This window comes from Saimiri boliviensis, chromosome 4 (assembly GCF_048565385.1).
Source record: "Saimiri boliviensis isolate mSaiBol1 chromosome 4, mSaiBol1.pri, whole genome shotgun sequence".
Lineage (NCBI taxonomy): Eukaryota > Metazoa > Chordata > Mammalia > Primates > Cebidae > Saimiri > Saimiri boliviensis.
The window spans coordinates 3,520,243-3,547,260 of record NC_133452.1 but is presented as its reverse complement, the minus strand read 5'-3'; the positions used below and the strand labels follow the sequence as shown (position 1 = coordinate 3,547,260).

Genomic DNA, 27,018 nt, shown 5'->3' with positions numbered 1-27,018 from the left:
GCAAAGACTCTGTTTCCACGTAGGGTCACATCACAGATCCTGGGGTCAGGACCTTGCTATCTTTTGGGTGGGGGTGGGAGGCACATTCAGCCCATAATAATTCTGTTCTAATCCTCTTCTAAGCGTCTTCCATTCACCTTTTCCATTGCACACGGCAGTGCCTCCCAAGATCCAGGGATCTTCCCCACCAAAACATCTACTCATACTGCTTCTGGCTCTGCTTGATAGAGAAACCCGATTTTCTCCATGGCAGCCAAGGGCAAGTCCCTCAGCCTGAAGAGTGACCCTCCATGGTGCTTTTGCAGACCAGCGTGGGCACCTCAGTGGCAGCCTCAGCTCCAGACTTGTGGAAGCACGATGGTGTTCCCACTGAAAGGACTCTGCCCTGGGAACTAAAGCCTTGGAGACCCCAGAGATTCAGGACTGGGATGCAGCGATTTTGGGGTGTTTTAGCAGATGTAATTCCATGAAGGATTTGGGGATGTTTGAGCAGATGTAATTCCATGAAGGATTACCCTCTTTTGGATCCTGGAACCATAAATTCTAGCCGTGGACATTGACTCGGAGCATTTGTGTGTGGCACAGACTGCATCACAACATTTCAAGAGGCCATGCCCCGGTTAGTCCTGTAAATAAATCTTCCAGAGTTGATTCTAGCATTCTTTCACCTGGTGGCTGTTCCCACACAGTTTTGCCCCTTTCATGGGGAGCTGGATTTCTTGGAAGCTACATTCGATGGGATGTCGTCACGGTCATAATGGCATTCAGGGACTCTGCTGAGATGAGCAGAGGTACAACAGGCAGGAAAAGCAGATCCGAACTCAGAATCAGGGTCCACCGCAGTGAGAGCAGAGGTCTGCCCTTCCGTGTAGTCAGCCCGACTCCAGGCAGCTGTCTGGTGTTCCCCATGCTGCAGTGCCACAGGGCAGGGGAGCTCAGGTTTGGCAAGTTGAGCAAAGGCGTTAGTCAATCTTGGCGAAGGGAAGCCCGATCATAACTGAATCCCCTGCCTTGCCCGCTGGCATGGCTGGTGACAGGGCCGGCTGGCACAGTCGGAGCAGAGCCTGCCATTCCAGTGATTCCGCAGTGGGCTTCCAGGAGGACTGCATGGGATGAGTTTTTGTGCTGGACCCATCTGAAGAGCAGCGTGATTACAGGCACGAGCCACCGCGCCTGGCCACCATCACTGGTTTTTAAAGGTGCCTGGTCATCATCATTGGCTTTTAAAGGAAGCCAGGGTTTTGAGGAACAGCGTTCTTAAATTTGTAGTTGACACCAAGGACGACATCCTAGTCTGACGGAGTCCTTGGAACCAAGTTAGGGACAACGCCCTGGGTTGGATAAACCCCATGTCTGAAACTGGATGGTGAGCATCCTGCTGCCTTTAACTAATCTGCCATGGGGCCACCGCTAGAATGTTCTGGGGACCCAGTAATGTTGGGAGGGTTAGAAGGCAACGTAGTACCTGTACTGCCCCCTCTCAGCCCCCGGCCCCTCTCTGTCTTACTCAGTTGGCTAAACCACAGCCCTTGTTGGAGTCACCTCTCCTCCCACTTGGCTACAGCACCTACATAACCGTGTCTGAGAAGAGACAGAAAGCAATTGTGGTGACTGCTTCATTTCAAGTTGGTGGCTGCTGACTGGGCAGTTGTGACTCTAGCCCCCTGCTGCTCCCTCTTCCTGCATGACTGACTTATTCCTTTTCCTTTTTTCTTAAAACTGGGATGCCTCTTTTTCCATCTTCACCCTCAGCTGAGGCCTTGATTTCCTATTTCCCTGAGAAGACAGGAGCAATCAGAAGAGAGCCCCATGGCTGCGCACCAAGGCACCCCCCTGTCTTGTGGCCTCTGTGCCCCCGGGGCTCCGCCTCCTGCCACCAGGGAGACCGGCCCTGTCCCTGACACAGCCCAGTCTCCAGAGGGTGCGCTGGGTGCTTGTCCCTTTGTTTACTCGGCTCACACTTCTCCCTTCTCTTTCCTTCATAGTCAACATTCTCCTCACCAACATGACCCGATCTTCAGTAAAATCAGTTTTGCTCCAGTGTCACCTCCAGCTGTGACCCATGTTTGTTTCTCTTCACACAGCCCCTCCCGGAATAAATGTCTGCATTCTCTCCTGTGTTTATCCCTCTCCCAGTCAGGCATCCTCCGGCACCACTCCACGCCATCCAGCGCGACCCCATGCAGCACGAGAAGCTCATTGTCTGCATCAAGGAAATCCTGGCCTGGGTCGCCATGTGTATGCCAGGCAGGGTGGCACCCAGAGGTGCCCATCCTGGGGTTCCCCAAGTCCTTGGGGGCTGCCAGGTGGGGCTCCACAGCTTGATCTTACTCTGAGACCACAGTGATCTCCAAGCACACTGGATATCGGCACTGGAATCTTTTTTTTTTATTCTTTATTTTTAATTGACAAATAATAATTGTACATATTTATGGTGTACTTAGTGACGTTTCAATAAGCGTAATGTCTAGCGATTAGAGGAGCGGAATTGACATATCCATCACCTCAAACGCTTATCATTTCTTCATGTTTGGAAAGTTCAGTGACCACCTTCTAGTCATGTGAATATATAATATAAAAACCCTGGTGATTCTGCAGTGGTGTGGAGCGCGAGGACTTATTCCTCCCCACTAGCTCTGATCTTGTCCTTTCTCAAATCCTTCCCTATTCTGCTTTCTGTCGCCTTCCCGCCCATAGCATTCTTTGTTCTACTTTTTGCTTCTGTGAGACCGCTTTTTTCAGCTTCTACACATGCGTGAGAACATGCGGTGATTAACTTTCTGTCCCTGACTTGTGTAACTCAGGGTGAAGTCTTCCAGCTCCACCCACGCTGCCGAGAATGCCAGGAGTCCGTTCTGCTTTATGGCTGAGTGGCATTCCAGGGGTGTAGATGCCGCATTTTCCTTACCCATTCCTCTGCAGATGCACACATAGGCGGGTCCACGTCTCGGCTGTTGTGAACGTGGCCCGGGTGTGCTAGCGGCTGCCTCAGTGCCTCAGCTCCGGATTCCTGTTAACTCTCCCTCCCACCCCAGACAGCGTTGAGTGAGCAATGTCCATTGCCCGGCTCGGACTCCCGGACCCACCCTTTGTGCTTCCCCTTTTGTCAAGTCTCACACCCAGTCTGTCAGTAAATCCTGTTGACTTTGTTTCCAAATTACTCTCCTCATATCTTACCTGGGTGGTCTTTCTAATTCGGCCTGAAATCCCTTGAATCCATTTTCAACACTGCTGCCAAAGTGATCTCCTTAGAATAGAAGTCAGATGATGTCACTCCGAAGTCCCAGGAGCATCGCGTCTCCCCTGGAGGAGGCGAAGTCGCTAGAGTAGACTGTGAGGCCCTGTGACCAGCCCCTCACCGTCGACTGCAGCTCCCACCCCTTCCCAGCTCACCTCGGCCTTACTGAGCTCCTTCCTTCCTTTGAACACGTCAGGCAGATTCTGCATGGAAGACTTCACCCAAGGTGCTTCCCTCCAGCTACACACGTGGCTCACTCCCTCCCCTCTTCCAGGGCTCTATTTAAATGCCACAGTCTCAGTGAAACCTCCCGTTCACCCTCATTGGAATCGCAGCTACCTCAACAATCCCCATCCACTTCCCTGCTTGATTTTTCTCCACGGCATTGCCCAACGTCCATACTACGTATCTTTTCATTCATTTTTTTTTTTTTTTTTTTTATTACCTGTGTTCCATGACTAGAATGGAAACCCCGTGAGGCCAAGACTCTTACCTGTTTTAGTCACGGCCGTATGCCTCCTGCCTGGACAGTGGCCAGCACGCAGTAGGCATCAGGAAGCGTTTGCTGGAGGAATCGCTGCCCTGCGGTGTGGTACAGGAGGACACGGATGACCCAGGGCTTGTTTCCCGAAGTCACTACTCCTGGCTTATACATTCTTGGGAAGTTCCTCAACGCGTTTCTTTCCATCTACAAAACGAAGGTCCCGATGTCCATTTCCCCCCAACTATCGGTCAGGATTAAATGAAATACTAAACATGAAAAGTACTTTCTAAATTGTATTTCACATGCATAAATTAACATTTAACAATACTATTTATAACCATTTGAAAAAAGAAGGGGGGGGTGGATGAACTACAGTTGTAGGCTCACACGTCTGTCCCTGCAGAAGCTGTCGGTGTTTCCCATCAAGTGACAATCCTGGACTTTCCTTGGGGTATTTGTAGCCTGTTTATGGTAGACCAAGGTGCAGAAGGTAACCTACATTTCCCCTCAAATTACGAGGTTGTTCTCCAACTTAAGACTGACGGTTGCCTTGGGAGTGTGGAAACACAAGGGTTTCTGTGTCCCTAAATCGGTCAAGTTGTGATATGTGGCCACAGATTGTAGACAATGGCTAAGAAAGCAGATGAGTACTGAGGGTGAAATTTCTCCTCTACGCTTGGGGTATGCCTTGATTTGCAGCTGCCGCTGACCTGCCATGGGATATTGGTGAGAGGCTGATTCTCTGTTCACTGTGCCTTTGCTCATAAAGCATAGATCATATGGTATTTTCAGGTTTTTAAAAATTGTCTTAAGAAACCTGTGGAGCCTTTCAGAGAACTCTACAATCATTTTAATTAATTTGTAATTTCCAAGAAGAATCAAGAAATATTCCACAGATCAATAATTCTGAAACAAAGAAAAATTTACATCTGAAATTGAAATTACCGAGTGACCTAGTTACATCAGCCTGTCTTCCTTCCTCCACCCTATTTGTCTCCTCTCTGTGATCTGAAGTGTGCGCTGAGGAATAAAGTTTGTGGTGAGGGGGGCAGCCCGACACGCCGCCCAGCCTGAGGGGGAAGGAGGTGGTACTGCTGCCAGAGGGAGAGCAGAGTCCCACTCTTGGGACTCCGTGGCAATCAGTAAGAGAGGGCCCGCGTGTCTGCGCTGGTGAACAGAAATCTCAACCTTTTCAAAGTCTGACATTTAAGAGAAAAAACTCGGAGGCTGCTGGTTTGTGGAACAAAAAGCTCCTTCTTGATTGGTAAGGTTTTATTTTTTTGGTCTTGGAATTTAGAAAATATTGTATTTCTTTTGTCTCAATAACTAAGAACGTTGCAAAAGTTTGTGTTATCAAGTCACCCTTGCGAATACTTTCTGATTTAGACTGCTTTAGTCATGCGAAGCCAGTCTTCGCTGAGTTGGTATGTGCCACGCTCTAGTCCAGAGACTTCATACCTGTTGCTTTATGTAATTCTGAAGACAATCCTGGCAGGTAGGTGTGGGGCTATTTTAAACAGTTAGGGAGGTAAAGTCACACAATCAGAAGATGGCCGTGGGGCATTGGGAGGCAGATTTTTCTGATTCTAGTCTGTGTTCTTTCCATCTCACAAAGACGTTCCGTCCCGTCTGCAAGCTGCTGTTGACTAACGCTTGAGAAAGAAGCATAGGGACGCTTGCAAACAGTCGAATAGACCACAGCCCCCGTTAAAGAGCTGTCATCTCCATGAGCCGCACCGTAAGGAAGAAACGCAGATCCCACACATCAAAAGGGAGCTCGTCTCCCAAACTTAGGTTCTGAGCTCACCCTGGGGGCCGCAGCTGCTGCAGAGCAAGGGGTGCTGGTGGGTCTAACGTGAACGAGGCTGGGTGGAGGGGCTGGCTGTGTGAGGGGAGGTTGGCGTCAAGGGTGAGGAGGGAAGGCCAGGAGGGAGGAAAGAGCCTCAGGGCGCTGACGAAGCGGGGTAGGGGTGAGGTGAGAGGGACACAGACAGGCCCAGAGCCGGCTTCACGGAAGGCACAGATGTGTCCCTGGATACACAGATGGGTCTGGGTCTGCTTCAAGAGAATTCTTTTTTATTTTTTTTGAGATGGAGTCTCACTCTGTGGCCAGGGTGGAGTGCAGTGGCGCCGTCTCGGCTCACTGCAACCTCCGCCTCCCGGGTTCAAACGATTCTCCTGCCTCAGCCTCCCAAGTAGCTGGGACTACAGGCGCCTGCCACCATGCCCAGCTAATTTTTTATTTTTAGTAGAGATGGGATTTCACCATATTAGCCAGGATGGTCTTAATCTCTTGATCTCGTGATCACCTGCCTTGGCCTCCCAAAGTGCTGGGATTACAGGTGTGAGCCACCGTGCCTGGCCTCCAGAGAATTCTTGACACTGCAATGCTTCAGAAGGAGTTCTAGTGATAGTATCGTCTCCCAAGTGAAAGTGATAAACAAGTGACAGTCAGTTTCACTGCATTGTGAGTCAATGTATTTCTGTCATTTAACAATATTGTGACTCCATTTGTGTGACGATCTCGGAGGCACTTGCTTTAATTTTGCATTGTGTCTTCACTCATTAATTATCTGAAACCTCTAAGCCCGGACTTACCTGGAGCTCTCTCATCTAATAATAGCAACCTCTAAGGCAGCCTGAGAAAGAGGAAATGAACCCCAAGAGACTCTGGGCCAAAATAGATACGGCAAAGCCTGTACCCAAACCTGCTGTGTTCTCTCCCTGGGGAGGCCCTCAGGTGCATATTCGGATACATCGGCTCTAATTTTAGATGCAGTCTTGATAAGAAGGGCTGTCTGGTTTCCCAGCCCAGAGCTTGTTGGAAGTGGCACATTCAGTGGGAATGGCAGCTACCGGAGTCAGGCACCCTGGAAGTGATAAGGAATGACAGACGCCAGGTGCAGTCAAGAGGTGGGCTGGAAGAACCCCAAAACACAGAGAGGACAATTCAGTAGACCTCACATGGGACCATTTAATGCAGAAGTAGATACTGTAGTTCCAAGTATTGGGGGGCTCTCGGTGTGGAATTTGGCGCGCTGCTGCAGATGAGGAAGCGTACCTCCCCAGCGGCTCCACGAATGGGGGCCAGGAAGCGCTGCCCAGCTTTCCTGGAGACAGCCAGAAACTTCATCACGTGTCTTAGCAAAATTTTCACCCATCAGGTCCCAAGTTTTAAATGTTTGAAAGGATCAGTTGAAAGTTAATTCAGAATAGGCTTCCCCAAGACCACACTGTTGATTGGACATTGCTTTGTTACTGAGTAAAGTACAGTAAACATCCAGAGAGTCCTTCAGCGTTCAGAGGACGGAGCATCTACGCAAGACATCCATTCCTCTTTACTTCTTAAAGCGCTTCTATTTGGGGGGTAGAATGAGAAGTTGAATAGATGAAGGAAGGGAAAACGGAACAAAGACAGGGGAAGGGACAGGGCAAGAGGTTCCAGGATAGAATGGACATGAGAGCTTATGAGCGGAGGCCGTCAGGGCAGGGCATGGTGGGCTGGCCAGCCATGACCAGGGCCGGGCCAGGTCACACAACCGTGACAGATGCAGCTCTGGGCCAACAACTGCACCGCAGCAGACAGGATCAACATGCAAAGCAGGGCCGTTCCGCAGCTGCGCGTGGGAGGTCCCTCCAGAAGCTTCTGCCTCTCCCTCTTCACCCGCCCATGATCTGGCTCATGTCAGGAGGACTCCGTCCTCCGTGTGCTGTCCCTACCTCCTGCCACACCAGCTGTCTGAGATCCTGGGCTGGTGGCGTTGGAGGTTTGACAGGTTATACATCAGGTGACTTAGCAGAGAGGGTCTAGCTTCCTCCTGCTCTCAGGTGGTCTTCTGAGCAGCGGTAGACCTCAAGAGGGGTTCGGAATGGTGGGAGTGCAGGCCCCAGCCTGGTCTACCCACTCAGAACCTGCATTTCAACCCCAAGGAGAGGCAGTTCATGAGCACAGTGCCTTTGGAAACCTTCCTCCAGGTATAGGAAACCCCAGTCCAGAGGCATCGGTTCCTGTTTTGGAGGGGTTACTGCCATTGTGTGGCCTAAATTTCAACCCCGGGATCGGGATAAGCAGACCCCTTCTCCATTCAGAGCCCCCTGGCCGGGCCTGCTGCAATGGCCGCTGAAACCAGCCTGTGACTCTGGCGTCACTGGGCACACGTCACCCGTTTTCATTTCTGTAGCAGTTTATAAGTCAGTGGGGCTGTCTGGCAGACAGAAATGGAAATGAGCGCCCTGAATCTGGGTCACCCAGCAGCCCCGTGAATCCCGGTGGCCCCGGCCCTTAGCCCTGCATCCAGTGAGAATCTGAGGCGAGGGTGTCTTCCCAGATGCTAGGGAGGAGGCTCTAGACACGTTTCATTTGTGTGGTTATCCAATGGCAAGATCATTTGATCGAGGGTCCCCAACCCAAAAACAATGTGTGGCTTTCAGATTTCTTTTTGGTAGACAAACAGATGTTTTAATAAATTGAACATCAGCCTTGGGAGTGTAATTAAATGACTAATAAAATCAGTCATTCTCCTTTGGTGCTTTTGTCAGCATGAGTCTTTTCGGGTTCTGTAATGAATCTGTCTCCTCCCACCTACGTGGCCAAGACGGTGGCAGGCTGGCGGGTACTGTGCTGCCCGCTCCTCAGACGCCGGGTGGGGGTCCCACTGGTCCACCCGGCAGCTGCCGGTGGGTCAGAGAGTGCGCCAGCCAGACCCCAGTGCCTGGCGCCCTCTAGACGTTGTAGAACAGCGAGAGGAGGCTTTCTGTCACCCTCATTCTGTGAGCAGGCCTGTCCTTTCTAGCAAGGTCAATCATGACTTTGTGGAATATGATTGTGAGATTTTTTAAAGTAAATCAGAAGCCTGATTCCACTGGAAGTTGGTTTTAGAGCTGCTGAGAGTGATTTCATTCTTGGTTCAACAATGCCTGGTTATCTACACTCCTGGTGTCTAAGCAGGGTGTTTTGTTAGCAGCCTAGTGTTTTCTTCCCATTTTCCATATCTGACTTGAAGCAAAATAGCGTTGGCCGCTGTTCTGGAACCTGACACAGAAAGAATTGTCACTATGGCAGCACTCAGACAACAGTTTATCTGGGAATATCTAGAAGGTGTTATTTTTCCAGCAGTGGAAATTAGTGATATCCAGAATAGTCACCATATGAGTCCTTTTGCTTTTCTTAGAAGTTCTGTTTCATTATGCAACCAACTTATTTTGTTATTAAGCAGAAGCACAAAGAGAAATGTTTAAACGTGACGTTTTTATATTTCTACTTCCTTACACAACCCCATCATGACTTTCATATCTCTTCTCTTACTTGTGTCACTTGTTCGCTTTTATTGCTAAAATTTTGCAAAACTAAGGCTGTATCTAGAATGTCATGGTCAGAGTTGGAAGTTTAATCTTGAGACGTTCGGAGATCCACAGGTGCTGTGAAGCGTGTGACTAGTTTCGCACCCGGCAGGCACACCGGCCGCTGTGAACGGGCATGCTTGTGTCACCTTTCCTGAAAAGCTCCAGCATCCAGCTGCCAGGAGAGGTCCGGAGAAAGAATCCGGAACTCCTATCTCTGTCTCTGGAGAACATTCCAGAGGTTGTGCTGGAGCCCGAGGGAGCGCTTTCTCTGGAGTCTGGAGAGTTCACAGACTAGTAGACCTCCTCGCCCTTGCTCCCTCTTGGGAATTCTCTCTTTCCAGCACGCTGACGCCTTTCTGTCTTAGATTAAATTGACCTTTCTGGCTGGACACTCTTTCCTTCCGCACAGTAGGCAGCTGGGCCCTCGTCTCAGCCCACAGCCCGGCAGGTCCCTTCGGGGGGGGGACACGTCCTCCCTCCTCCTAGCCCAAGCCTCCTCCTCCCACCTGCAGGGCTTCTGGCCCAGGTTTTCCTTCTGATACAACCGCGAGTAGAGCTGCTGTCTCACCCTGCAGACACTCTTCACATCAGAGGGCAGCTGCCCCCTCGGCTTCCCGCTCCACCCCGCGCCTGATTTTTGGTCGAAAAAGCCACCGTCTTCCTTTCTCAGCTGTCCAGGCTTCCCACCTATGCCACCTGCTAGCAGATGCACCCAGGGGCACGCTAACCATTGCAGAGAAGAGCAACTGACTCCCAGTCTCGGACGCCTGCGCTTCCCTTAGCTCCAGCGCGGCTGCCTCCTCACTGTGCACAGTAGACACGGCTACTCCCCCAGAAGTCCCTGGAAAACTGGGAGGGTTGGCCCCTAATCCTGGAGTTCAACAGGAAGAGCCAGGAGGATGATGCTGCAGCAGATGGTGGCCGTCCCATGGGAGAGGGTTCCCTTCCTCCCGCTGTGGGTGGAGCGTGACTCCTGCTGTCCTGTGGGCCGAGGGCTGCCCATCACCGAGCACTGATTTCTCTGCACTTCTGGGCGGGTCCAGAGGGCTGAACACAACGCCTGCCTAGAAAACCAGATTTGTGGGGGCTTAGATGGAAAGCACCTGAGAACACTCCTGCCTCTTCTTCACCACAGTCTCTTTATCCCGCCCAAAAGAGTTCCAGCAACCCTCCCCACCACAGCACCCCCATCCCTCCCACACAGTCCCCGCATGCCCCCCACAACCCCATTCAACTGACACAGTTCCTCCATGCCCCCCCACAGTCCCCATCCCCCTACACAGTTCCCCATCCCCCTACAACATCACGTAACCCCACGAACTCCCCATCCCTCCTCACACAGTCCCCCCATCCCTCCTCGCACAGTCCCCCCATCCCTCCTCACACAGTCCCCCCATCCCGCCTCGCACAGTCCCCCCATCCCGCCTCACACAGTCCCCCCATCCCTCCTCACACAGTGCCCCCATCCCGCCTCACACAGTCCCCCCATCCCGCCTCACACAGTCCCCCCATCCCTCCTCACACAGTCCCCCCATCCCGCCTCGCACAGTCCCCCCATCCCGCCTCACACAGTCCCCCCATCCCTCCTCACACAGTGCCCCCATCCCTCCTCACACAGTCCCCATCCCTCCTCACACAGTCCCCCCATCCCTCCTCACACAGTCCCCCCATCCCGCCTCACACAGTCCCCCCATCCCGCCTCACACAGTCCCCCCATCCCGCCTCACACAGTCCCCCCATCCCGCCTCACACAGTCCCTGCATCTCTGCCCACCGCTGCTGCATGTTAGGTCACAAGAGTGTTGGAGGCTCTGGACTGAGGGAAATGAACGTTGTTGTCGGCTTGTTTTCACAGTTAATGAGATCAGGTTTCACCCGGGTTTGCTGCTCACCATAACTCTATTCTCTTTTCTGAGTCTCCTGTTACTCCTTAAACGTTTTCACCTGTGTGGTCCCTGTTTCTTCCATGTGTTCTTCTTAAACCCTTAGTTAAGCTTTCCCTGGGACATTCCTGCAGAAGTTTGGTCTCAAGGAGCAGTGACAACAATGGCACAGGCCGCTTCAGTCCTCAGGTTCTTCACTCTGCGGGTTTCCTGCAAGCACTTTTCTGTTTTTCCTTCCTTAATGATACCGTACTGATATTTTAGGACCTATCCTCTGGCCTCTTCTGAAATGTCTCTTTTCTATCTTCAATCTGTCCTGCTTCAAACACATGAGCCCAACGTCCCAGCAGTTCCATCTGCATCTCTGAGTTTAATTGCAACCTCTCCAGCAAGATGAAGCCTGCTCTGTCACTAAGCCCCTCTTTAGGGCTCATAGTGGTAGCCACCGCCCCCATCTCCACCACCACAACAGCAATCCCAGTCACAAGGCTGTTACTCCGCACCTCATGCTGTGTGAGGTATGGGCTTTATTTGTCTTGGATCTTCACATGAATCACTTGCAAATTGAAAATCCTCATGTATTAATTAGGAGACAGCCATCTAGGGATTAACTTGAAAAGCAGCTTTTGGCTTTCGATTCTTGACGTGGATGTGAAGTCATGCAGGAATTTCCAAGAATTTTCAGTTAAACAAGACATCAATCTCTTCGAATTTCAGATACTTCAAATGACATCCATTTTCTTCCCTCTGAGACCATTTCTGTAAGTTTCTACAACTGTTCTTCCGTGTAGAAAGAAATTAGTAAATAAAAAGTAAGCTTTCAGTTCGGTTTCCCTATTTCTGTGCCGATGTAAATTTGGCATCATCTTGATTCCTCTTCTGCTTGTTCCTTACTGATATTTTTCAAAATATCTCCCCAGAACATTTTCTCTTCACATGCACCCCAGAAAGGTAGGAACTGTGGAATCAGATGACATGTCTTTGAGACTGGGTCTCAAACGTGTTGGTGCATGAACTGAGTTTTTTTCTCATCTGTCTACTGGGGAGGACTCTGACAATCCCCGGGCCTGGGGCCTGTAGTGAGGATCAATGGAACTGAGTGGATGAAACGGCGAGGGTCAGCCCCACACTCCAGATGCCCGTGGTCTGGTGGTCCGGGCTCCCCTTCCCTCTGCCGCCAGGAGGGTGCACCTGCCCTGTGCACCCCCTTCTCCTCCCTGTAAACTTGTGGGTCCCTCCACAGCCCACAGACATCCGTGTCTGCATTGCCTCCAGCATTCTGGTCCGACAGCCACCTTCCCTGGCTCCCTGCTGAGGGCTGGTCCCCCAGCCACCCTCACTGCTCTCCACCTCTGTGCCTTTCTGCCTTCCAGCCAGGCTCATGCTGTTTGCTCTCAAACTGCCTTCCTCCCCTGCCTCCCTGGTCAGATCTTAGCTGGCTTCTGGGCTGAGCCCGGCCCTTCACCAGGAAACCCGAGGTGCAGGAGCCTGCAGCTGGAAGGGCTCCTGTGCGCTCCCTCCTATGAACTGGCCCATCCATCCCGCGCAGGCTCTCTGCCCTTCTCCTGTTGCTTGTATTGTCATGTATTTAGGCCTCAACTTTCCAACGCTGAGTTCTTGAAAGGTGGGAAGTAAATGGCACACTTCTCACTATTTCTGTACCTTGTGAGCTGTACACAGGAACTATCGAAAAAAATGATTTGTATCTGCAAAAATAATTTATAACTAGTGTTCCGGCTACATGGGAGAGTACTTTTCAGGCCAGCTACTTTATGGTGTAGAATAACACAGAGTGACTCCCTAGGCCTAGATGTATAGCACATGCAGGGAGCATTGAAGGATGCACCATCTGACGTCTTTGTAAACTCCAAAATTCGAGGTGTCAGCATAGCTTGTAATGCCCCCTATAAAATGTGTTTTTGTCCCTACCACACAATGGCCTTTTTTTTTTTATTTTTTTTTTTTACTTTTTTATGGAGGAAGAGATACAGATCCACACCACATGGCACAGACCCAAGCACTGCTGGCTGGACAGTCTATGGTTTTGCAGCGGGTGCGAGCCTGCGGCTGCCTGCCCACAATCCCTGTTGTGGATTTCTTCTTCCCTGCACTCCCATCACCTGCGCTGCCTCCAGGTCTTCCTGGGGAGGGTTTTTAAAAATAAGCAAACAAGGCTTTTATTTTGATTTGTTTTGTTTTTAAAATATACCTTCTTTACTTCAGAAGTATTGAGCCATGAGGAAAGTAGACAGCTGCCCCGGTTTTCTGTTGTTGCTTGGCCACCACCTTGAGTCACGGCGCTGTAACAGTGATTTGTTTACAATCTCTCATGGCTCTGGGAGTCAACTGGGTGTCAGTCACCTTTTGGCATATCAGCAAAGTTGAAAATATAGTCAATGCTTTGTTAACTCCTAAAGAAACACTCAAGGTGAGCTGCAAGGAAGTCCATTTGACAAAAAGGCTGTTTCTGTACATAATTGCTGCTTGAGATTTTACAACGTGTCTACTCACACAGCCAACACACATTTCCTGAGTATGCCCTTTTCCTTTTAAACTCTTCTTCCCTTCCAGGGGAACCAGTTTGCACTCCCTGCTGCGTCCGTGTGGCCAGAGGATGCCCCTTCTTCCTAAGCGTCTAGGATCCGGCAGTTCTAGGCAAGGCCTTTTCACGCAGGTGGTGAGGCCCCACAGTCGGAAACGGTCACAGGACCCATTCTGAGCCGTACCCAGCGTCCTCTGCAGGGTGATAGCCAGAGGCAGATAGCTTTCCTAGAAATGCCTCGATGTGAGTTTTAAAGCAACTCCTTATGACTATTATCTGAATTCACCAAACTGTCCCTGGCTCTTGCTCAGAATGAACTTTTGATGTTTACCGTTGAATTTTCCGACTGGAAAATTATTCTTGTGAAACATGTGACTGTAAACCACACTCCTCGTGTTTTACGCACCTCACCGCGTCCATGCAAATGAACAGTGTGATTTCAAATTTCAGGAAGGTTGGATGAGAGTGAGACCTGAGAGGATCTTTAATGTGGGGCGTTTTTAGAGAGAGAAAAATGAAATGGGTCTCAGCTTTCTCAGGGTGACATATAATTTGGATTTGACTTGAAAATAGGGAAGACATATGGGGCAAAGGATATGAGAAGCATCACAGAGGCCAGAGCCACATGGGTATCGTCTCAGGCTGGGAGCTGGTCAGCAGCAGGGTTCCAGTCTCCATCCACTGCCTTCCCCTCTGGGATGTGGAGGGTGGCATAGGGAGGGGGTCGCTCTTGGAGACTGCCAGATCCCTGCCTCTGTGAGTCTAACTGAAGGGGCTCCCACAGTGGCCGAGTCTCTTTGTTCTGCCAGGAAGGGGGTGCCATTGGGCCTCCTGAGTCCCTCAGCCTCTGTGTGCCGCACGATGCAGTTTTGTTCGACACGTTACATTTCTGCTTAACTAATTTTTTATTCTCCAGCAAAATCCAATCAGTTTTTCCCTTTTCTTTCCAGGCAGGCATTACAGGGCTAATCATCTATAAAAGGGCCAGTGTTAGAGGCACCTGAGAATGCAGGAGGTGTGTGTGCCCCTGCGGGTGGGCGGGCAGCCTGGTTCTTCCTCCTCTCGCCCCTTGGGCACTCTTTCTACCGAAGCAGAAGCATCAGGGGTGGAGTGGAAGTGAGGTGGAGGGATGCAGCCGAGGTAGCAGGGGAGGGGTTGGTAGAGCAGAGCGGTTGCCGTGTTTGCCCTCCCTCCAGTAATCAGCAGGTTTCGGGTTGGGACGAGCTCTGGGGGAGCAGCATCCCACGACTCCGCTCAGCTGGAGAAGGGACAGGTGACCCAGGCTGAAAGAAGTGGTGAGCTCTGTTAGAGGAAAACAGCCAGGACTTAGTGAGGAGAGGCTTTGCCGGGAAGGATTGCTGTCAGGCAGGACAGGGAGGGCGGCAGCAAGAGGGCCGCATGACCGTAGGGCTGCACGTGCCTCCAACAGAAAAGGCCCTTCTTTTATCCAGGAAGGAGGAGCCACCAGGGCCAGCAGGGTCTTTGGAGGGGACCCAGGAGAGGCCTAGGAAAATGGCCAGGGGGGTTGAGCAGGACATAGGCCCTGCTGTGTCCAGCTGGGTCCCCGGGGAGATGACCAGGGGCGTGCTCCAGGTTCTCAGGGCTTGCTCAGGCTTGGGAGCTCAGAGCTCAGCGCTCAGCAGGAAGCAGAGACACGGGTGAGGCGTGGTCGGGACAGGGCAGGACTGGGAAGTGGCCACTGTGGCCTTCTGGGCAGCCGGGGTGGGGAGGACGCAGTGCATGTGAGGCAGAGAAAGTGAGTCCATCCGGCTGGCTGCCTGGTGGTCATGAGCCTGTTGTCTGTAAATTTTTGTCATTTCCTGAGATGTGGCTCACAGCAACCCAGGTGTGAACAGCTTTATGAGTCTCGGGTTCTTTTCTATTTTTTTTAACCACTTGCATCTAACAATAAATTTCTGAGTGACTTGTCATCAGCTGCTTTCCTTGATATGTCTAATGACTGGGCAGTGACCCCCATTATCACCCAGAGATGATGTCTCTGTGCCACGTAAAGATTAGGGGCTCCTCATCCTTTGATTGAGGGACTCCTCTGCGGGTCTCAGAGTGTCCGGGAATAACAGTTGACAACCGTGGAGATCCACCTTTCCTCCGGGCACTGTTCCTCGGCTTTGTGGTCGGTCCTGGCTATTTCTCAGAACCCTCTGAGGTTAGAACTGTGAAGGTCTTTCTTCTGAAAGAGGAAACCGGGGCTTGCTGAGGCTCAGTGGTCCTTCTGTGGCTGTATAGCTTTCAGGGTGGAGCCAGGACTCATTGACTCTGCACAAAAGTGCTTCCAACCCCGCCCATTACCTCACACGGCCTTGCAAACGTCCTCAGATCTTCCCAGTCGGCTCGCAGGGGCTCCTGGCTCTCAGGGGATAACCAGGTAAAGGAGCGTGGAAGTTTGGCTACAAACTCATGACCGAAAATTGAAAACATCGCAAAGGCTCTCTTGCTCTGGGGAGCTACGCCGCCTCCCACTTTCTCATCACTTTGCAATTGGTTGGACTTTGATTCCAGGGATCTCACGGTTACTCAATACCCTACAGGATGCACATGGTTAATCATTTGCATTTGGCCAAATAGGCGGGCGTTACTTTTCAATAGGAAGTGGCAATCCTGAACTTGCTTTTGGACAGTTCTAGTAGCTCACAGCTTTTCTTTGTAAATAACCACTGGAAGGTGCCCCTTATTGACAGATGGTCATCACGTCTGTGACCTGGAGTCATCACACTGTGGGGCGCAGAGTGCGGCTGAAGGGAGGGGATCAGAGCGCTGCCTGTGGTGAGCATGCCAAGGCCCTGAAACTTACCTTTCAAATCTAACTTCTTTGATATCGTAGCCTGGTGGGAATGGGACTGTTTTTCTCATTAATCTTCCAGAATGCTGGCGTGTGGACTGTGTTCATGCTTAACAGCGCAGAGTTTCTTTCATTGACCGTACGGTTTTAGGAAGCCCACTTTTCTCCTAAGTGTGTCGTAAGAGATTTCATACTCATTCCTTGCACTGGAGCTTGGGTGATGGCCTGCGTGCTTGTTTCTCATAGGAGATATCCTCAGGGCATCAGTCTGGAGAGGAATGTGATTCTCAATCAAATGTACGAAAAGATTTTGAAAAACAAAAAAATTAGGCTAAGAAATATTTTGGAGGTGGTAAGTCAGTTACACAATGAAGGCTGTTGAGTGGGCATTGCAGGCAGCTTGAAATTGAGCAAGAAGGAGCTTGTGAGGGAGGGGGGTTATTTAAGAGAAATTGATAAGGTGGAAATTTTCACAAGACCCAGTGCAATGTTGCAAAGCTGCCATGAGGGCTGCCAATGCCACTGTGATTATGAAGCCAGTATCTTACGGCCAGAAAAAAATACACAATGATATTAAAAGGAGCCAGGCCAGGCGCTGGGGCTCACACCTGTAATCCTAGCAGTTTGAGAGGCCAAGATGGGCAGATCACCTGAGGTCAGGAGTTTGAGATCAGCCTGGTCAACATGGTGAAACTCTTGTCTCTACTAAAAATACAAAAATTAGCCGGGTGTGGTGGCACACCTGTGATCCCACCTATTGGGGAGGCTGAGGCAGGAGGATGCTTGAACTCAGGTGGTGGAGGCTGTAGTGAGCCGAGATTGCGCCCCTGGCTCCAGCTGGAGATAACCTCCAAAGCCCATCTAGCAGCAGGACATTATTAAAAAAAAGACAAAAATGCAAGGCCATAACTAAAGCTATTCTTGAAATGGTTAAAGATGTAATTTCTGCAAATAAAAGAGAAAACATAAAAGCAAACTTCCAAAGAAACAAAAGGAACTGAAACAAACAAACAAACAAAAAAAACCACCCACAGAAGCTAATAAACAAATCACCAATGGTAAACAACAAAAAAACCAAACCTCCTGGCCTCCTCCTTAGCCACCCTCATTCAAAAGCAGAAGGAAGCCAGCTTAGAGTTTCAGCTCCACTAATGCATATCTAAAAAAGTATGAAATGCGGTGTGCCCATGATTCAAATGAACTTAGAGAACATACGTGTATTGAACACCTAATGTTGCAGTATTTGAAACTCTGATATCAATAAGATATTTTAAAAGAAATAGATTATTTAGGATCTAAATAATTCTATGGCATTTCACTAAGACCTGCTGGTGGCAAAGTGAATTAGAACAGCGAGTGAGAGTCAGTAATGGGAGGATCACAGTCTAGATGAGCTACAGCTTCCCCATCTGTCAAATAGGTACGATGTCTCTACCTTAAATGGTTTGTGAGGTTAAAAGAGATAACAGCTGTAAACCAGTGCTTCTAATGCCCAGCAGGTAACTAGAACTTAATTTACAGCATAAGCACATATACAACACAAACACACACATACATATATGCATGATACATACGTACACACACATCTATAGAGACACACACAGTTATACACATACATACACGCACATGCATGCATACACACATGTATATATACATAGAGGCATCAATATACACCCATGCACACACATGCAAACACACACATGCACATGTATGCTCACATGTGCACACCTACACACATGCACACATGCATATACAAATACACACACACACGCACACACATGCACACAGACACACATACTCTTATTTAGTTCTTGCTCCTTGTTTTGCAGGGCCAGTGCTATTTGGGAAAGTAAGCACAAATTTAAAAGTGTCTGACAACTTAATTTTAACACATTGTTAAGCTAGTTAGTAAATGTTTTTAAATTACAAGTTAACACAATTTTTACCAGTGATAGTTTGATAACTGTTACTGTTTTTCCATGTTGAATTTTCTCAGGCAGAGTCTGTCCTTGGCCAGGCAGTTGGTCTGTTGCTTGGCCCTTTGACCCCTGTTCGTCTTGGGGAGCCCCCGGCTCTTACTGGCCCTCTCTCTACCACCACAGAGCCCGCCAGTATGGGTCTCCCTGAGAGTGTGTGCTGTGGCCACCGGACTGTCCTGGAGCCATTTGCCTGTGATTAGAGAACTCCCGATGCCCTCAGAGTCCCCAAACATGGTTTTCTCTAAGGTAGAGGCCCTGTAGAAGGCCTGGGGCAGTCGAGTATGGTGTGTTTGGAGAACTGAACACAGCCTGGCATTTCTTAAATTCTGTAGTGGGGGTGGCTCTCCTTTCCACTGGTTCTGCTTTTTAGCAGAATGTATAATTAGGTGCTCTTTTCAATTCTAAATGAATTAATCAGTTCACTATTACTTTTTGAGATACTCTCTTGCATATTGTACCTAATAAAAATTGTACTAGGAAGCCATATACTTTATTGGAATAAAAATTGAAGTTAACATTTTAAATGGTATGCTAGAAATATTATTCTGGAATTAAATTTTTCTTAAAGTAACACTTTTTGAAATGTGTGATAAAAAGATCTTTGAAATGTTAAAATTGAAATTCAGAGGTTATCACTTACTGTGCACATGTATTTAATCTTCATGAGATCCTAGTACATTTGCATTTTATTTAGAAGACTAGGGTGGTGGCTTGCAGTCCCAGCTACTCTAGAGGCTGAGGTTGTAGGGTACCTTGAGGCCAGTAGTTCGAGGCTGCCGTGTGCTATTACTGTGCCTGTGAATGGCCACTGGGCAACATAGCAAGATCTCATCTCCAAAAAAAGGTAGTTTACTTATATGATTTCAAGCCGAGAATACAAAATACATATTAAAGTATAGCTTTAATATACCTCCAATAAAGGGGAGAAAAAGTCATTTAAAATATATCTTAATGAAAGTTTATTTCTAAGTTTAACATAGGTCCACAGAAAGGAGAGAAACAATCAAACATGAGACCTGCACAGCTTTTGTTTTATTCAATTGCTAAGGAATTGAAGGCACTTCAAGTTAGAGGCTGGTGTGGGGACCAGCACACTGGCTGGAGATTCCTCCTGTGTTTGCCTTGGTGGCACCCCTTGGCACATTCGCTGGGTCAGGCGATGCCAGTCCTGGACCTCTGTGAGCTGCTGCAGTCAGGTGGTGGGTGCATGCAGGCATCTTCTCGTCTTCCCTCTGCTGTTGCCATGAACAGAAGGGATTGTGCCCTAGGCATTGCTCAGACCTGTCTTTGGATGAATGAATGAACAGTCCTCTAGGTCAGTGACAGAGTTTGGCTATGTCCCATCCAAATCTCATCTTGAATTGCAGTTCCCATAATCCCCATGTGTCGTGGGAGAGACTAGGTGGAGATAATTGAATCATGGGGGCCGTATCCTGTTCTCAGGAGAGTAAGTTCTCACGAGATCTGATGATTTTATAGGGGGCTTCCCTCTTTGCTGGACATTCATTCTTCTTCCTGCCATCATGTGAAGAAGGATGTGTTTGCTTCCCTCTCCCCAGCCATGCTGAACTGTGAGTCAATTAAACCTTTTTCCTTTATAAATTACTCAGTCGTAGGTATGTCTTTATAGCAGTGTGAGAACAGACTAATATAGTCAACTTATGGATTATATGATTTATATAATCAGACATATAAGATTATATAGATTATATAGTTAGATGATATGATTTATATAATCATACGAATAAACTTCCTTATTTTAAAGAGATAAGGTCTTGCCATGTTGCCCAGGCTGGAGTGCCGTGGCCTGTCGCAGACATGATAATAGCACACTGCAGCCTGGAACCCCTGGCCTCAAAAATTTCCCAGCATTTCCAAAGAACAGGAACTGAAACAGTTCCATGGGTGAGAAGGTTTGGGAAATTCCAGCAGGGCTCTGAAGGGCCATTGTTAAACAAGCTCTAATAGGAATAAACTAGGGAAGGGGATAGTTAGCATCTTATTAATGTTTTAATTTACTCGCCACAGAGCAATCATTTCTCTCCCCTCTGTCTCCCTCCCTTCTTTCTACCCAGAGCATCTCTTGGAATTCACTTTTAGATGCTGGATGCTTGAATTCCTCGTGAAATGACTGTTCCTAAATTTAAGTATGCATTAGAATAATACAGAGACTGTGTTAATGCAAGGTGTTGAATCTTCAAAGCAGACATTCATCTAATGTCGAACTTCATTAATGATTCAATAACAAAAACTCTGGGCAGAGAAATGCATCCCATGTTGGCCGGACTGTTCTCAAACTCCTGGCCTCAAGTGATCCACCCACCTCAGCCTCCCAGAGTTCTGGGATTACAGGTGTGAGCCACCGCGCCCAGCTATTCTACATTTTTAGATAGGGGTCCCAGGCTTCTTTCTGCTAGTAAGTACTGTCTGCATGTTTACAAGGAGATCTGGTCCTGGCTCAATCCATTTGTGGGCAGAGTTTGGTTTTTTGTGGTCATAGGACTGAGGTCCTCATTTTCACGTTGGCTGTCAGCAGAGGGCCTTTTTAGCTTCTCAGGGCAACCATGTGGCTTGACTTGTGGCCCCCTCTTCTGTCTGCAACTCCAGCAACAACACATCGAGTCTCTCATCTTTGAATCTGCTCTTCTGCCATCTCCGTGGAGAACGACTCTTCATGTCTGGGGACTCGTGATCGCACTGGGTCCACCTAGACAATCCATCGTGATCTCTGTCCACCCCCAGGCCTTGGATCTTTGACTTCATCACATACGCACAGTCCCTTTTGCCGTGTAAGGTATCACAAGCACAGGTCTGGTGCCTGTGCCAGGGCCTGGGGCCAGGGTTCTGTCGACCACAAGGGCTGTCCCCTATATCAGGTGCCTCCTCACTTTGTATCTATTACTGGGCTGGAAAACCAGGGGCTGTAATCTCGTGATTATGCCTAGCGCCAATGTCTAAAAATCATTGTTACATTTTGTAGGTTTTTCTAGTTGTTTAATGCAGCAGGGTACCTTGGGTCTGTCAATCCACTGTGGCTGGGAGCTTCATCTGATTGATACGATTACCTCTTCACATGCTTTTGCAACACAGGGGTCTATGTTATGCTTCTTCTGCATACTCTAAAGCACTCAGCGGTCTACCTGCTGGGATTACAGCAGGGGTGACCCCCATGCCTTCCTCCATCTTTATGTCGAAAGCAGTGACTGAGGGGCAGTGAAGAGCGGATCTCTGGGCTGTGACTCCAGGCATCCGGGAAGGAACAGGGCGGAGGAAACAATGAAGTGGGAATCGAAATTATGCAAGAACTAGGTTTGGAAAATAATTCAGAGTGAACTTTGTGTTATGTGGGCTTCCTGTCCAAAAGGTCAGTATCCATGTGGACTTTTAAGTGAGGACTGCTATGGCACAGCCTGGGGGGCGAGGGGGGCAGCTCTGCCTTCTCTGCCTCTGTGCCTGGGGCTGCACTTCCATAGCTGCTCCTGCGTGCTGTGGCCAGGCCCACGTGGTGCCAGAGCAGGGAAAAGAGGAGGAAGATGGGCAATTGGCTGGGAAGCAAACCCAACATGAATATCAGAGCATTTCAGGCCATGGATTTTCTGGGGGGTGGCCAGGGGGTGTTAATAAACAGGATGATGAACACTGCTGGAAAGGAGGAGTGAGCCTGAAAATAGCAAAGGGTTTTTCTTTTAAGTTTGCTTCAAACGATGGATTTCAAAGCCCTTTGTCCTCAGGCCCTCCACAGCCGCTCCAACCCTTCCTGGGCTCCTGCTAAACTTCTGCAGCCTGGACCCACGCACAGCCACTGTTGGTATTCCCAGCACAGTGTATGCTCCACACATGTTGTTTCCTGACAGTCCGGTTGATTTGGCCAGGCCAGCTGCTCAGCTGTTTCACAAACACACAGGGCTCAGGACTCAGGACTCCTCTTCAGCCTGAGACCAGCTGGTCACCTGAGGGAGATGGCCCATCTCTGTCAATCATTGGCCCATAGCCTCACCATTCTGTAAGGACCCTGATCGGAGCCTCCTCCTCCAGGGAGCTTTTCCTAACTGTGCCACCCTCCAGCTTTTCTCTGGCACTTGAATTTCAGGCAATGAGGATGTCTCTGCCACAGCAGGTTCGTGCTTGTAACCTGGAATGTCTACTGGGAGGGTCTGCAGCTGTGGAGGGCAGGCGCATTCCTCTCTGGCACCTGCCCGGGCCGGAGCAGCTCATTCACTGTGTCTTGGGAATCGGACTCATAGTCAAACTGCAAATTCTACTGGAGATTCTCACATGCCCACAGGGGTGAATATCACTGACATATATTGTAAACTGTTTAAAGCCCAGGACTATGAATTATACGTTTTCTCTGCACATTCACACTTGTGTAGATTTTTGTTCAGTAAAATCTTTTTGAATTTTTAAAAATTTTGCATAAAGATTTTTGTGCAGATCACAACTTGTGGATTTCTGAGAGCACTTTATTTAAACTATAGATCAGAGATTGGCAAATTACAGCCTCTACCAACCAAGCCCGGTCAGGCCTGTTCAGTTATGTATTTATTCGCTGCTTACAAGCTACACAAAGGCAGGCCTGAGGAGCAGTGACAGAGACCATATGGCCTGCAAAGCCTAAAGTATTTACTGTCTGGTCCTTTACAGAAAGTGGTTGCTGATGCCTGCTCGAAATAGATATTTTAATGTGAAAGAGTGTGCTGTGCATTCTGTCCACACGAGATGGAATGCTGTTCACTAAACTGTCTGGCTCCATAAGAACACTTGTTCTAACGGTGGTGCATTTCACTTTCTCTCCTTAGAGTGACTTCACTTTCCTGCTCCCTCTGTCTGTGAGCTGAAGGGGCTGAGCTGTACACTCCTTTTTCTATATCCAGCCTGCATTTTGTTTTTGCTCACAATGTGCGAGGTAAGATTTTAATTTTTGGCAAGGAGTATGATTTGGGTTCATTGTGGCTACTTGAAAATCGCACCACTGCTAATTCTGTCTTTGTCTCCTTTCCAGGAATCAGTGAATGGTAGCGATTTAGACTCCCCTGAAGATTGTTTCACATCAGTCAATACGACATATTACGACTCACTTGATCCCGAAAACCTGCTGTGCTCCTTGCAGGAGGTCAGGGAGTTCTCCAGGCTGTTTGTACCCATCGCCTACTCCTTGATCTGTGTCTTTGGCCTCCTGGGGAATATTCTGGTGGTGCTCACCTTTGCTTTTTATAAGAAGGCTAGGTCTATGACAGATGTCTATCTCTTGAACATGGCCATTGCAGACATTCTCTTTGTTCTTACCCTCCCATTCTGGGCAGTGAATCACGCCACCGGTGCGTGGGTTTTCAGCAATGCCATGTGTAAGTTGATGAAAGGCATCTATGCCGTCAACTTCAACTGCGGGATGCTGCTCCTGACATGCATTAGCGTGGACCGGTACATGGCCATTGTACAGGCAACTAAGTCGTTCCGACTCCGATCCAGAACGCTACCTCGCAGCAAAGTCATCTGCCTTGCTGTGTGGGGAGTGTCGATCATCATCTCCAGCTCAGCTTTTATCTTCAACCAGAAATACAACATCCAAGGCAGCGACGTCTGTGAGCCCAACTACCAGCCTGTCTCGGAGCCCGTCAGGTGGAAGCTGCTGATGTTGGGGCTTGAGCTCCTCTTCGGTTTCTTTATCCCTTTGGTGTTCATGATATTTTGTTACATGTTCATTGTCAAAACGTTGGTGCAAGCGCAGAATTCTAAAAGACACAAAGCCATCCGTGTGATCATAGCCGTGGTGCTTGTGTTTCTGGCTTGTCAGATTCCTCATAACATGGTCCTGCTTGTGACGGCTGCAAATTTGGGTAAAATGAACCGATCCTGCCAGCATGAAAAGCGAATGGGCTATACGAAAACCGTCACGGAAGTCCTGGCTTTCCTGCACTGCTGCCTGAACCCTGTGCTCTATGCTTTCATTGGGCAGAAGTTCAGAAATTACTTTCTGAAGATCATGAAGGACCTGTGGTGTGCGAGAAGGAAGCACAAGTCCCCAGGCTTCCCCTGTGCCGGCAGGTACTCAGAAACCTTCGTCTCCCGGCAGACCAGCGAGACTGCAGATAACGAGAACGCGTCCTCCTTCACGATGTGACGTGCTGCGCGACAGAAAGCCGAGTCTCCCTAAGGCATTTGGGAAACATACTCATAGATATTATGCAAAAAAAAAAAAAAAAAGTCTGTGGCCAAATACACATGGAAAATGTGGGAATTAAGCAAAATCAGGCAAGCGTCTCTCCTGCGGGACTGAACGTGCTCGTGGGCTGTGTGGTCGCTTCAGGGTGGGGGTGGTTTCTGACTGGCAGCATTTTTCAGCACACTTTACAAGGAATGTTCTGTAGCCCTGGAGTGTATATAGGCCTGGCGTGTCACTAAACAGCCTTTGGGAAATGCTGAATTAAAGTGAATTGCTGACCAATGTAAAAATTTTCAGAATTAGTCACGAAGCAGTCACAGATCACAGGGTCTTGTAGTTAAAACACAAAGTGATCGCATGGTCTGAAAAAACAAAACAAAAGAACCCGCGGAAGCCCACACATCACTCACTTTAGGCAAGTCTTGGAGCATTTTATTTACCAGAATATTTGTTGATGCTGGTTGTCAGCAGCAGAACCAGCTGCCTGGGCTTCCCTCTCATTTCCCTGAAACAGTCAACAAGCCTGACGCCGTGAAATGGAGGCAGAAAGGCAAGCTCAAGTGTTCACAGCCTGGAAGTGCTTCGGGAAGACGGCACAGTGGCAGAACAGGCGTCGTGACAACTGTCACCGTGGATGGAGCGGCTCAGGTCATGTGGGCCATGAGGAAAGTGTCACTGCTTTCACTTTCCTGGGAGCTGTTCTCTGTCATGAGCGACTCTTCTCTAGACAGGAGCTAGAATGATCTTGCTCACAGCTGTGCTCTGCGCACCTAGCAGAGTTCCAGTGAAGAGAAGGGACTCCAGGGATATTTGATTAATCAATCGTAATGAAATTGGGGTTTATTGTGCAGTTTAAAGATTAGATGTTTTTAATTTTTTTAAATAGAATACTTTTTTTTTTTTTAAAGAAAGCAGCTGTACTGAGACAATGTAGAAAGAAGTTTCGTTCTGTGTCTTTAACATGATTGAAGAGCAATGTGTGACTGAAGACTTTTGTTATGAGGAGCTGCAGATTAGCTAGCAGACAGCTGGAATTATGCTGGCTTCTGATAATGATTTTAAAGGGGTTTGAAGTTTGTGATGGAATCAGATTTTAACAACTCTCTTCAACGACATAGAAAGTTTATGGAAATCATGTTTTTGAAGGGTTATGTAAATATATGAACATTAGAAAAATATCAACTTGTGCTACAAAAATATAAACATGTGTTAGGAAAGAACTGTCATGGGCCGGGCATGGTGGCTCACTTCTGTAATCCCAGTATTTTGGGAGGCCCAGGTGGGAGGATCACTTGAGGTCAGGAGTTCGAGACCAGCTTGGCCAACATGGCAAAACCCCCATCTCTACTGAAAATGCAAAAATTAACTGGGCATGATGTCAGGTGCCTATAATCCCAGCTACTTGGAAGGCTGAGAGGCAGGAGAATCACTTAAACCTGGGAGGCAGGGAGTCAAGATCGTGCCACTGCACTCCAGCCTGGGCGACAGAGTGAGACTCCATCTCAAAAAAAAAAAAAAAAAAGAAAGAAAGAAAAAAGAAAATTACTGTTATGAATTACTAAAATATTGACTTGTTTAAACCAGACAAATGTGTTATTTGAAACTTGATATTGTTCTTGTAAGCTTTAACTATATATCTCTTTAAAATGCAAAATAATGTCTTAAGATTCAAAGTCTATATTTTTAAAGCATGGCTTTGCAAAATAAAAAATGTGTTCCGTACATGAAATAGGAATCGTCTTTCAGCTTCAAGGTCCAGATGGAGGGGCCCACTGTCCGGAGAGCATGTCTTCAGGCTTCCTCATGTCCTTCAAATCTGTTAGTGTTTGACTCTAGAGATCAAAGCAAAACGAGTCGTTATTCGGACACTTCTTGCAGTGTGGTCAGCGTGCTGATGTCATCTGTGATGAGGACTCATGCCTGAAGACTGGCACAGAAACATTGCTTATTTGCCAGTGAGCTTCTCTGCATTGTTTCAAAGTTCAGATAAATGAAGCTGACTTCTTTAAGCAATAACCTTTTAAATATTTTAGGTATAACGTATAAAAATGTTTACTTTATTTCTTCTTAAATATAGTACATTAAGTGACATAATTTTTTTGCTGCCTCAGGCATCAGAACAGGTGCTATGGGAACTTGATGCTCTCAGGAGACATTAATTAGCTGGAGGGGGCTGTTCTTCCGTGGTTCCTGTTGATTTTCCCCTTATCTTTTCGCTGTCAGGCTCTGGCCATCTCTTCCTGAATCTGAGCCGAGTCTGCCGTTAGCCCTCCTCTCCACTCAATGCAAACATTATTCGATAGGTTTGGTGGGGAAATCAGCTATCTGCACTTGTCAGAATTGTGTATTCATAGGGGCAATGTGTTAGAACCTCTCAGTATTCAATTATTTCTGGATATGTGAGATTTTTGCCATATGCAAAGTTCAACATTTAGGGATTTAAGCACTACCTTGCAAATTGCACATGATTTGCCTCTAAGGACAGACAGACTGGATTTTAAATGAGGCCAGAAAAACACAACATCTTCAAATCCTTTTAAGACTTCCGGTAATGTGTGGAAGTTACAGGCTTTCTGGAGATACATGT

At 48.4% G+C, this 27,018-nt stretch overlaps 1 protein-coding gene across 5 annotated transcripts; it reads left to right on the top strand.

The window, feature by feature from the left end:
- Positions 1-4,725: 4,725 nt before the first annotated feature.
- CCR6 (C-C motif chemokine receptor 6) lies at positions 4,726-26,160 on the top strand. Of its 5 annotated transcripts, none has more exons than XM_074397153.1 (4): positions 4,726-4,986; positions 19,748-19,839; positions 20,876-23,174; positions 23,271-26,160. In XM_074397153.1, exons 3-4 carry the CDS (start codon positions 23,166-23,168, stop codon positions 24,387-24,389), a joined length of 1,128 nt encoding a protein of 375 aa, XP_074253254.1. In that variant the 5' UTR covers positions 4,726-4,986; positions 19,748-19,839; positions 20,876-23,165; the 3' UTR covers positions 24,390-26,160. The 5 variants fall into 5 exon arrangements, with proteins under 5 accessions (XP_074253254.1, XP_074253255.1, XP_074253256.1 ...); XM_074397154.1 differs by having other exon boundaries at positions 19,748-21,057; positions 23,068-23,174; XM_074397155.1 differs by having other exon boundaries at positions 19,748-21,062; positions 23,068-23,174.
- Positions 26,161-27,018: the final 858 nt, after the last annotated feature.